This window comes from Octopus sinensis, linkage group LG23 (assembly GCF_006345805.1).
Source record: "Octopus sinensis linkage group LG23, ASM634580v1, whole genome shotgun sequence".
NCBI lineage: Eukaryota > Metazoa > Mollusca > Cephalopoda > Octopoda > Octopodidae > Octopus > Octopus sinensis.
In genome coordinates this window covers 4,186,205-4,198,224 of record NC_043019.1, presented here as the reverse complement: position 1 = coordinate 4,198,224, position 12,020 = coordinate 4,186,205, and the positions used below count along the sequence as shown (strand labels likewise).

Below are 12,020 nucleotides of genomic sequence, written 5' to 3'. Positions count from 1 at the left end.
GGTGTGAAACTGACGAAGAAAAACAGCATGAAACTGCCAGTCTCCGAGATTAGTTAAAATTTCTATATCCTGATATAAATATTAATCTTTACACGGGATTCACATGGTTCCGTGTTCAGTCCCACTGCGTGGCACCTTGGGCAAGTGTCTTCTACTATAGCCCCAGGCTGACCGTGAGACAAATACTCTTTGCCCTTAAGTCACGTGCCTTCAAAATCTATATATATGTAGCGGGTATGATTCTTGGCCACAACTTTGGTCTGATCTGAGGGTAGCCCTTAAAAGGACTGTTATCGCAATTAGATCCGATCCAAGAATAGTCCTAAAAAGAACTGTTATCGTAATTAGATCGGATCTGAGAGTAGTCCTAAAAAGCACTGTTATCGTAATTAGATCGGATCTGAGAGTAGTCCTAAAAAGGACTGTTATCGCATTCAGATCAGGCTTGAATTAGCCCTGAGAAGGACTGTGGTCGTAATCAGCAAAACAGGACAGACGAAAGCAGTAGTTGAAATGACGAGCAGACAAGAGGTGTAAGTTTATACAGCGATTTATTTCAGGCGTGAAATAGCAGTACAAATGTTCGAGGTGGCGTGAGTGGCGAGCGTGGCAGGCGAGAGGGACACAATTTACATCAGTCGAGTGCCAAAAATCCAACTACCTTTACAGCGATTTATCATGTCTATTTATACAAAAATATCAGCAGTGATGTTAGCCAGTGTCCAATAGAATGGCAGGTAGGTAGCTTTTGTCCAATGAAAGGTCAGGCAAGTCGCTAGAGGTAGTTGCTTTGTTTTCTCTGGTGATGGCAGATGTATTTCCGGTGTCCGTGCAAGTTACTTCCGGTGACTGTACATAGCCCCCTGCCAGATCTTTTGTACAACAAAAGAGCGACAAATCGTACAGTGATGAGTCAGAGAAAAGAAAAATATATATATATAACAGATAAAAATGAACTACAAAATGATGAATGAGCCTGTTGGATTTGGGTTGATCTGCCTGTGGATTGCGTGACAAAAAGTCCCACGGGCAGAGAAACTACCGGCAATAAAATGTTTTTCGTGACAACGACAACATGAGCACATGGTCACTAAATGATGCAGGAAAGATTAGAAACAAGCAATATAGGAATGTTTCGCAAGAAGCATGTTTGTGAAAACTCGGTTTTAATGATATTTCACGTATTGTGCCAACTTGGGGGCCAATGGACACGTCGTCCACTTCTTGTGACAGGAGATGAAACAGGCGGTTTGCTGGGAATGCAAGCTGCTGGTGTCTCTGGCGTAGAAACCGTAATCCTGTCCATGATGGCTTTTTTTTAATCTGTCCACACTGACAGAATTCTGCTTACCATTGATCGATGACAAAATATTTTGTTTGTGTTTCTAGGACACGGTAAGGGCCAGAATATGGAGGTTGAATATTAGTGAAGATGGTGTCATTTCTAACAAAAACGTGCGTCCATTCGCTAATGTCTGCAGGAGAGATGGGAGCAACCATCTGACCAGGTAGAACCAGGGTGGTGCCGTACACTAATCCTGCAGGTGGGTCCGAATTGTCCTAACGGTGGAACGATGCCAAGAAGGATGAGTGGCAGGTATTCAAACCAGTGGGTCTTGTCTGGGTACACTTTATTGCAGCTTTCAATTGACGATGGAATCTTTCCACAAGACCATTAGCTTGCGGGTGATAAGCTGTTGTGCGGATGTGTTTACATCCTAACAGACGAGTCAGTTCCCTGAAGAGATGGGAATCAACTTGGCGTCCTCTGTCCGTTGTTATATTCGCTGGGGAGTCATAACGTGATACCCAGTGTAAAACCAAAGTTTTAGCCACCGTTTCCGCTGAGGTATCACTTATAGGAAGAGCCTCAGGCCAACGGGGAAAACGATCAATGCAGGTGAGCAAGTGAATGCAGTTCTGTGATGATGGTAAAGGTACGACGATGTCGATATGCACATGCTGAAAACGTGCATCAGGTTGCGCGAATGTGCCCAGTGGCGTTTTGATGTGTCTGTGGACTTTGGCTTTCTGGCAGGCAATGCAGCTCCTGGACCAGTCGCGCACGTCCTTGTTAACGTTGGTCCACACAAAACGAGCGGAAATGAGTTTCTGTGTAGCCCGGATTCCCGGGTGAGACAAACAGTGTAACGCAGAAAAAACTTGTTGTCGATGCATCTGGGGTACGTACGGTCGTTCATGACCAGTAGAAATGTCGCACCAAATTTGTCCCGGAGAAGAAGAAGGAATGGGAACTTGCTGAAACTTGAGGGATGGCGAATCTCGGAGTTTGATAAACTCTTCGTCAGTCTCTTGGTCAGCTGCAATTTGATGAAGGTCGATGCCTGAATCCACATGTATTGCGTTCAGCGGGATTCGGGACAGAGCGTCAGCTGCTACGTTGTCTGATCCCTTGATATGCCGAATATCGGTTGAATATTGGGAGACAAAATCCAAGTGGCGAAGTTCTCTCGGTGAATGTCGATCCTGTTTGGTACGGAACGCATAAACTAGTGGTTTATGGTCCGTGTAGATCACGAAATCCGATCCTTCGAGCATGTGACGAAAATGCTTCACTGAAAGGTAGGTTGCCAAGAGTTCACGGCCGAACGCACTATATTTGGTTTCAGTGGGTTGCAACCGCTTAGAAAAGAAGGATAAGGGTTGCCAAACGCCGTCGACATATTGTTGCAAAACGCCTCCAACCCCCATGTCTGATGCGTCCACTAGCAGCGAAAGAGGAGCGCCAGACCTGGGGAAAACGAGCATGGAAGCGTTTGCCAGCATTTCTTTCAGACCGTTGAAAGATGTTAATTCTTCCTCGTTCGAAGTTATGTCTTCATTTTTCCGAGTCGGTTGCGACGAAGGTCCGTGAGGAGTCGGGCTGCGTCAGCACAATGAGGGATAAAACGCCTATGAAAAATTAACCAACCGAGGAATTCACGTAGTTTCCGAAGTGATGTAGGTGCTGGAAAATTGCGGATAGCGTCTACTTTCTCAGGAAGTGGACGAATGCCGTCTTTATCAATCATGTGCCCGAGAAAGGAGAGTGAAGGAACGCCGAGAACGCACTTGCTTGGGTTGATGATGATGATGCCGTTCTCGGTCAAACGTTGGAACATAAGATCCAAGTGCTTCTCGTGTTCTTCCTCAGAAGTACTTGCTACTAGTACATCGTCGATATACGCGTACACAAAAGGTAGGTCACGTAATACGGTGTCAATGAACCGTTGAAAGGTTTGTGCAGCGTTGCGCAGACCGAACGGCATTCGCAGGAATTCTAATAAACCGAACGGTGTTGTGATTGCCGTCTTTGGAATATCAGCAGGCTCCACAGGTATCTGGTTATATGCCCGCACCAATCTATCTTAGAAAAGATGCGTGCGCCTTGCAGAGAGGCAGAAAAATCGTGCAAGTGAGGTACAGGGTAATTATCGGGCACTGTGGTATTGTTGAGTGCACGATAATCCCCACATGGTCGCCAGTCGTTCTCCGTTTTTTGGGGAACAAGTGTGTAGAGGTGCAGACCAGTTGCTGGAGGAAGGGCGAATGATTCCAAGGTCCAGCATGTGCTGAAATTCCTGTTTGGCGATTCGCAATCGGTCTGGAGGCAGTCTCCTTGGTCGGGCAGCTGTGGGTGGTCCTCGTGTCTCGATGTGATGTGTGACACGATGTTTAATGGGTCCATCTTACATACCGGGCGAGTGATGTCTGGATATTTCTGGAGAATGCTGTTGTAACGCGAAGGCTCTGACTGACAGATTACAGGGCTCACTGTCGGTTGCGTGGTAAATATACCTCTCACAGTGAGGTTTGTGGTGGTGTCAATAAGCCTCCGGTTCTTCATGTCCACCAGAAGGTTGAAGTGGTGGAGAAAATCGGCTCCTAAGATAGGGGTCGGTAGGTCTGCCACGACGAAAATGAACTGGAAACGACGCCTCAGGCCTAGATTCAGGGTCAGTGATTTCTCACCGAAAGTCGGAATTGACGATCGGTTCACTGCCGCAGAAAGGACGGTGTTGGATGTCGTTTGCCCGAGACTAGTGATACAGGAATAACACTCACCTGGGCTCCTGTATCACGAGATAGCAGATGCCCGTCGCTTGGTCGTTAATAAAAAACAGACGATTTTTTTTCTCAGTACCACGGGTGAACGTCGTCGCTAGGCCCTGGCCTGCCCGTTTCCTGGGTGGTATTCAGGAAAGAGCACGGGGCCTTGCACTTAGATGACTGTGCGCCGAATTCTGCGTGATACCAGCAGATGTTGCTAGACACACGATTTTGACTGGGACTTCTGGATCTTCGACGGTGAGTGGACCTTGATGAACTGTTGCTGCGCCGCCGGTGTGTTTCCAAGGTCCAGTTTTCTAGCCTGTTTGTGAGGGCTTTAATTTGACCAGCCTGCTCCCTGATCATAGCTCGCAGCTCTGCAATCTCGGAGGTAGAGTCTGGGGACGCTTCGAAAGGGTTCGTCCGATGGTTGATTTGTGCCACAGAAGAAAAGGGGTTTGACACCTCAGCGATTCTATCTGCGACACGCGCAAGTTCCTCCGGAGTTGTTGTGTCGGTGGTCGACGCCAGAATGCTCTGCATTGGTAAGGGCAGGCGCTGTAGAAAAAGCCTTTTCGGAACCTCTTCTGACAGCGGTTGGTCCTCCATCAGCTGTCTCAATTTACGCAGCAGTTGGGACGGGTTTCTGTCCCCCAACTCTTCTGCAGACACGAGTTGGTTGAGTCGTCTCTGCTGTGATGCGGTAGTTTGCATCATTAATTCCTTGCGGAAAGCTTCGTACGACACCGTGCCTGGCGGTGCCATGACTAGGTCTCTCACCTCAGCCAATACTTCTGGTGGGACTGACCCAATGATGTGCGTGAGTTTTGCAGAGTCGTGCTTGATACTATTCGTGGCGAATTGTGCTTCTATGTGGACGAACCACAGGGCTGGGTCGCTGGACCAAAAAACGGGACCTTCATGGTTAAAGCTTCTTGCCTGGTTGGTATATCGGCCTCTGTTGTTGGTTTTGGCGTGTCCATGCTGATTCTTGATATGCTGTTCGCTTGATTCGTTGTCGGGGTCACCAATTGTAGCGGGTACGATTCTTGGCCACTACTTCTGGTCTGATCTGAGGGTAGCCCTTAAAAGGATGGTTATCGCGATTAGACCCGATCCAAGAATAGTCCTAAAAAGCACTGTTATCGTAACTAGATCGGATCTGAGAGTAATCCTAAAAAGGACTGTTATCGCATTCAGATCAGGCTTGAATTAGCCCTGAGAAGGACTGTGGTCGTAATCAGCAAAACAGGACAGACGAAAGCAGTAGTTGAAATGACGAGCAGACAAGAGGTGTAAGTTTATACAGCGATTTATTTCAGGCGTGAAATAGCAGTACAAAGGTTCGAGGCGGCGTGAGTGGCGAGCGTGGCAGGCGAGACGGAACCGATTTACATCAGTCGAGTGCCAAAAATCCAACTACCTTTACAGTGATTTTTCATGTCTATTTATACAAAAATATCAGCAGTGATGTTTAGCCAGTGTCCAATAGAATGGCAGGTAGGTAGCTATTGTCCAATGAAAGGTCAGGCAAGTCGCTGGGGGGGTAGTGCTTTGTTTTCTCTGGTGATGGCAGATGTATTTCCGGTGTCCGTGCAAGTTACTTCCGGTGACTGTACTTATATATATTTCTTTACTGCCCAGAAGGGGCTAAACACAGAGGGGGCAAACAAGGACAGACAAATGGATTAAGTCGATTATATCGACCCCAGTGCGTAACTGGTACTTATTTATCGACCCTGAAAAGACTATGTTTGAAATCATCTATTGAACTGACCACACCTATAATGTAGTCAATCATACCAAAAATGTAAAATCATAAACCATTCTTTATTCTACAATCTTTAATCGTTGTTGAATATCGATTTCATATAAATTAGATCTCAGTCCGCAAAGTTTATGAATATAATTCTCTCGAGAACAATTAAAATAACGAATGAAACTCTTGCAATGAGGACAAAGAACAGGGATTGAGTCCATGAGGAGTCCAGCCCGTTCTTCATTTTGGTTGAGTTTATCTACCAGGTTATTTCAAGGACTGGTACTTGGCAATAGCATCGGAATATCGTAGCTTCTGTTTCTCATGTACACTTCGTTTCAATAGTTGTCTTATTTCGTTCAAAAGATTCTCCAAATGAATCAGCTGGTTCTAGAAATAAAAAGAAAGTGAAATTAATATATATATATATATATATATATAAATATATTATATATATATATATATATATACTTTATTTAAAGCAGCAAAATTCAATAAAACCTGTTACTCTGAGTTTCACGTTCCCGTTCGTCGGACACTTTTTGCTAGAAAAACTGTCCGATGAACGGCAACGGGAAACTCAGAGTAACAGGTTTTGTTGAATTTTCTGCTGCTTTAAATAAGGCATATTTCTCTACCACTGGTATTTGAGTACTCTTTTTTCCACCTTGTTTCACATTTATGTGTTTACTCCGGTATATATATACAGATAAAGGGTGAAATATAATAATTTAATAAAATCAACAATTTCACCGAGTAGTATTTCGGTATGGAAAAGGACCATATTCGGTAAAATTATATATAATTATAACAATGAGGTTTTTGCAACAATTGTTGCAAAGACCCTCATTGTTATAATTATATGTATATTATATATTATCTTCATCATCATCATTTAACGTCCGTTTCCCATGCTGACATGGGTTGGACGGTTTGGCCGAGGACTGGGAATCCTGTAGGATGCACCTGGCTCCAATCTGATCTGGCAAGGCTCCTACAGCTGGATGCCTTTCCTAATGCTAACCACTCTGAGAGTGTAATTCATGCTTTTTACGTGCCACCAACACGGGAGCCAGTCAGGTGGCGCTGGCACTGACCACGTTTGGATGGGGCTTTTTATGTGCCACCAGCACAGGGAGCCAATCAAACAGCACTAGCATCGTCCTGATGCTGGAGTTGACTTTGCTCAAATCTTAGAACTGAGAAGCAGGACTGGCACCAGGTCCTATGTTCTGATGCTTTTTTTTTTTCCCAGGAAGAAAAATGGAATGTTGCATCGCTTCATATTTTCTTTTAGTTTGTCTTTGAAGAACAAGAGTGGAATTCCAACAGACTTTCCTGCTGGAAAATGGCCAAAGAGAAGTTGCTTTAGAATTCTAATATCACTCATACATGAGAGATGATCTCATACATTCTGGAAACTACCATACCTATTTCTTTACTACCCACAAGGATAAACATAGAGGGGATAAACAAGGACAGACAAACGGATTAAGGTCGATTATCGACCCCAGTGCGTAACTGGTACTTATTTAATCGACCCCGAAAGGATGAAAAGCAAAGTCGACTCGGCGGAATTTGAACTCAGAACGTAGCGGCAGACGAAATTCCTATTTCTTTACTACCCATAAGGGCTAAAACAGAGAGGACAAACAAGGACAGACAAACGGATTAAGTCGATTATATCGACCCCAGTGCGTGACTGGTACTTATTTAATCGACCCCGAAAGGATGAAAGGCAAAGTCGACCTTTACGGAATTTGAACTCAGAATGTAGCGGCAGACGAAATACTACTAAGCATTTTGCCCGGCGTGCTAACGTTTCTGCCATTGATGTAATTGGTTGGGAGGCACTTCACGAAACTGAGGAATTACCAAAACTAATGGAGGACCGAGATACCTGACATAATTTTTTCCTACTATAGGCACAAAGCTGAAAACTTGGACGAATGGTCTAGTTAATTATATTGACCCCAGTACTCAACTGGTATTCTATTGACCTTGAAAGGATGAAAGGCCAAGTCAACCTTGGTAGTATCTGAACTGAGAACATAAAAGAGCCAGGAGCAAAACTGGTAAGTATTTTGTCTAGCAAGGTAACGATTCTGTCAGCTTGAGGCCCTAACCTGACATATCGCTATGGTTTCAAATTTTGGCACAAGGCCAGCAATTTCAGGGTGAGCGTAAATTACGTCAACCCCAGTGCTCAACTGGTACTTATTTTCTTGTCCCCCAAAAGAACAAAAGGCAAAACTGACTCCAGCAGAATTTGAACTCAGAACGGGAAGGCGGACGAAATGCCAATAACCATTTTGCCCAGCATGCTAATGATTCTACCTCCTGTTTGACACCTTAATACAGAGAATAATATTGATTTCGCATTTTGGCACAAGGCCAGCAATTTCAACGAATCGGGTGGAAAGCTGATTACATCGACCCCACTGCTCAATTGGTTCTTATTTTATTGACCCCGAAAGGATGAAAGTTAAAACTGACATCAGCAGAATTTGAACTCAGAATGTAAAGACGGACGAAAATCTCTTAAGTATTTTGCCTGGTACAGTAACGACTCTGCCAGCTTGCTCTTCTTTAGCTGACATATCATAATAAAATTCCTCATGGTAGCAGCTACTTGAAGAATGAAGAAGTCATACCAACCCATCCTTCCATTAATCCTGAGCCTCTCAACCATTTTCTGCCCTCTGGACCACTTTGGATCCTATTTTACTCAAAGAGATCTTCTTAACCATTCAATGTTTAAAAATACCCATTCATTAATTTTTTTTATTCTTTTATACACTTCAACCCTAAGGCTGTGGCCATGCTGGGGCACCTGGTTATTGTATTAAAACATTCTTAAAGTATTGGGTCATCCCATAAATGAGGTTTTTTCAGTTGCATGCATTAAAAGTCAACTTCCTTTATAGCAGGTAGTAATTTTACCATGTACTTATTCTTAGTGCAAGTTTTGAAGAGTGCACTTCGATTTTAACAGTTATTTTTTCAAAGCTATAATGGAAGCGACAAAGGAGCATATTTGGCATATTTTGTTTTATGAATTCAATAAAGGCAACAATGCAACGAAAAGTGCAAGGAATATTAGCAGTATATGGGGTCATACAATAAGTGTAGCCAGTGTCAATAGTGGTTCCTGAAATTACGAGCCGGAAACTACAACCTAGAAGATTGGCTTCATCTTGGAAGATCTGTAGAGCTCAACAAGACAACCTGCAAACCCAGTGGAAGAAAATCCCATCGTAACTGTTGAGGAACTAGCAGAGAAGCTTGGGTTTGGTAATTCAACCATTCAACTTAAGTCAGTGTTAGAAGAAAAACGGCCATCTTTGGTTTCAAGACGGAAGTTGTACTTCCATTAGGATAATGCTTGGCTACATACAACGATGACATTCCAAAGCTGGAGCAGTTTGAATGGGAAACGATGCCCCACCCAGCATATTCACCAGACATTGCTCCATCTGATTATCATTTATTCCACACTCTTCAAATAATTTGGACAGGAAAAATATGAATTATGTAGACAAGGTGTTGCCCCAGCATGGCCGCGGCCTTCGGGCTAAAACATTTTAAAGGATTTAAGGATTTAAGGTCTGAACCGTACTAGAAGAGTATTTTCTTTATGGACAAATGAATTTTGGTAAAGGCCCTTGCAAGTCTACCAGATAAATAATGGAAGAGCATTGTAGAAAATGAAGGTGGGTAACATTTAGATTAAAAAAGATTTTAATTATCTTTATTTTGAAAAATAAAAGAAATATAAAAAAAACCACATTATTTATGGGATGATCCATATTTTTGTGTATTTTAGAAGTATAACCAATTTATCAATCATCAATCAAACAATCATTAATCCATCAATCAACCAATCAATCAATCCATCAATTAATTCATCAATTAATCCATCAATCAATCCAGTAATCGATCAAATAATCAATCATCATCAATCCATCAATAATATCCATCACCAATCCATCAATCTGTCCACCATCTATCCATTAGTCAATCTATCAATAAACAACGACAACATATGTGATAATTAACCATACCTGAGGGTTTTCCAAATTGAGATAAACCATGTGTTCTAAAGCCATTGAGAGAGATGCAGCCTCTGACGAACCGCTCAACAAACGGTCACTGTAACCTTCCAGCATGTCCTTGAAACAACTCTTGGCATTTTCGAATTCCTCTTTCATCAGCAGATAGCAGTGCGCAATCGCATGAATGGTATTCATCTTTCCGGTGTAGTTTGGGTGTATCTGGTTGTAGATATCCAAAGCCTCATGAAAAAATGTCAGGCTGTAGGAGATTTCATGCCTGGAATATGATGGCCATAGTGGTTCAATGGTAAGATCGAGTCCAAAGTGGTAGTGGTGGTGGTGGTGGTGGTAGTGGTGGTGAAGGCAGCAGTGGTGGTGAAGATGTTAACAGTGATGGTGATGGTGATGGTGGTGGTGGTGGTGGTGGTAGCAGTAATAGTACAGATGGCAGTGATTGGTGGTGATGGTGGTGATGATGATGGTAATAGTGGCAATAGTGGTGATGATGGAGATGCTGATGGTGATGGTGGTGGTGGTAGTGGTGGTGGTGGTGGTGGTAGCAGTAATTGTACAGGTGGCAGTTAGAGGTGGTGATGGTGGTGAAGGCGGCAGTGGTGGTGAAGATGGTAACAGTGGTAGTGATGGAAATGGTGGTGGTCCTGGTAGTGGTGGTGGAGGTGGTCATTGTCATGACAGTGGTGGTGGCGATGGCAGTGGTGGTAATGGCAGTTATTCACGAAACAGGGAGAGAGAGTGAGAGAAAATTGGGGTGAAAGTGTACAACAGGGGGCGCTACCCTCCCCCTTGTGGAACTTTAGGTGTTTTTTCTCAATAAACACACACAACGCCCAGTCTGGGAATTGAAACCATGATCCTCCGACTATGAGTCCGCTGCCCTAACCACTGGGCCATTGCACCCCCACACATATATATATATTATAACTTAGGGTATCTACGAGATACCGGCATGCTGAAAATAGCAGCCAGGATCTGACTCTAAAACCACCTTAAGTGTTCATATAACACAAGGAGAGAAGACAAAATGACAAAATAAAACTAGTAAAAAATTACTGGATAATTCCAGATCCCGGATTTCTAGAGTTAGATCCTGGCTGCTATTTTCAGCATGGTGGTATCTCGTAGATACCCCAAGTTATAATTTTAATAATAATTATTACCTTTGAAGGTTTTTATTTCCATGCTGGCCACTTGATAAGATCGTTATTTGATTTAAATTAACAATCTTATCCTTATTTATATATATATATATATATATATATATATATATATATATATATATATATATATATATATATATATATATGTATATATATATATATATATATATATATATATATATATATATATAATATAATGCACACACATATATATATATATACACATACATACACACACACGATATGTTTTTGTGTATGTGTTAATAGTAAGAAACTCTCTCTTCAGTGTGTGCAGAGAAGAGTTCCAATACACAAACTCCTTACATGGTCATACTAATGGCTGCATGCTCCAGACATGTGTTATATGACAGCAAACATGGAGCAATGTATGTACATGTTCATCATCATCATGTAATGTCCGTTGTCCAGTGTTTGAGTGGTACCTGGATGGTTTGACCAGAACTGGCAAGGTGGGGAGCTGCATCAGACCCCAGTCTGATTTGGCAAGGTTTCTATAGCTGGATGCCCTTCCTAACACCAACCCCTTCACAGATGTGCTGGTTGCTTTTACATTGCACCACATGGGCGCCTTTACATGGAACCATATGGGTGCTATTACATGACATTGCAGAGCTACTTTTATTTGGTACCACCAAAAGAGATTTGCACCACCAGAAGGATCAATCTTAACACTTCTCCATCAGAGTACGGGTCTTCTTGAGTACGGCATGGTACCGGGTATCACCATGTTTAATCGAGGAAGATCTTTTACGGGTCTACCAGTGGTATATGCTGCACACTGTACCGACCAACTATGCGCTCCTCTCTTTTAGGCCAGTCTTTTACAGTGGAATGATTCCTGTCATTGCAGCTGTTCCAAACACACTACAAGCACATATTTTTGTATATCCAGCTGCAGTCCTAGAGGAGGGAAATCACCTTTAATCAAATATTCATGTTTAAGCGTTTGTATGTAGC

General features: G+C 43.0%; 1 protein-coding gene across 1 annotated transcript; it reads right to left on the bottom strand.

Moving 5' to 3' along the window:
• Window positions 1-4,137: 4,137 nt before the first annotated feature.
• LOC115223661 lies at window positions 4,138-4,815 on the bottom strand. The gene has a single exon (XM_029794334.1). The coding sequence runs from the start codon at window positions 4,813-4,815 to the stop codon at window positions 4,138-4,140; it is 678 nt and encodes a 225-aa protein (XP_029650194.1).
• Between the last annotated feature and the right edge of the window lie 7,205 nt (window positions 4,816-12,020).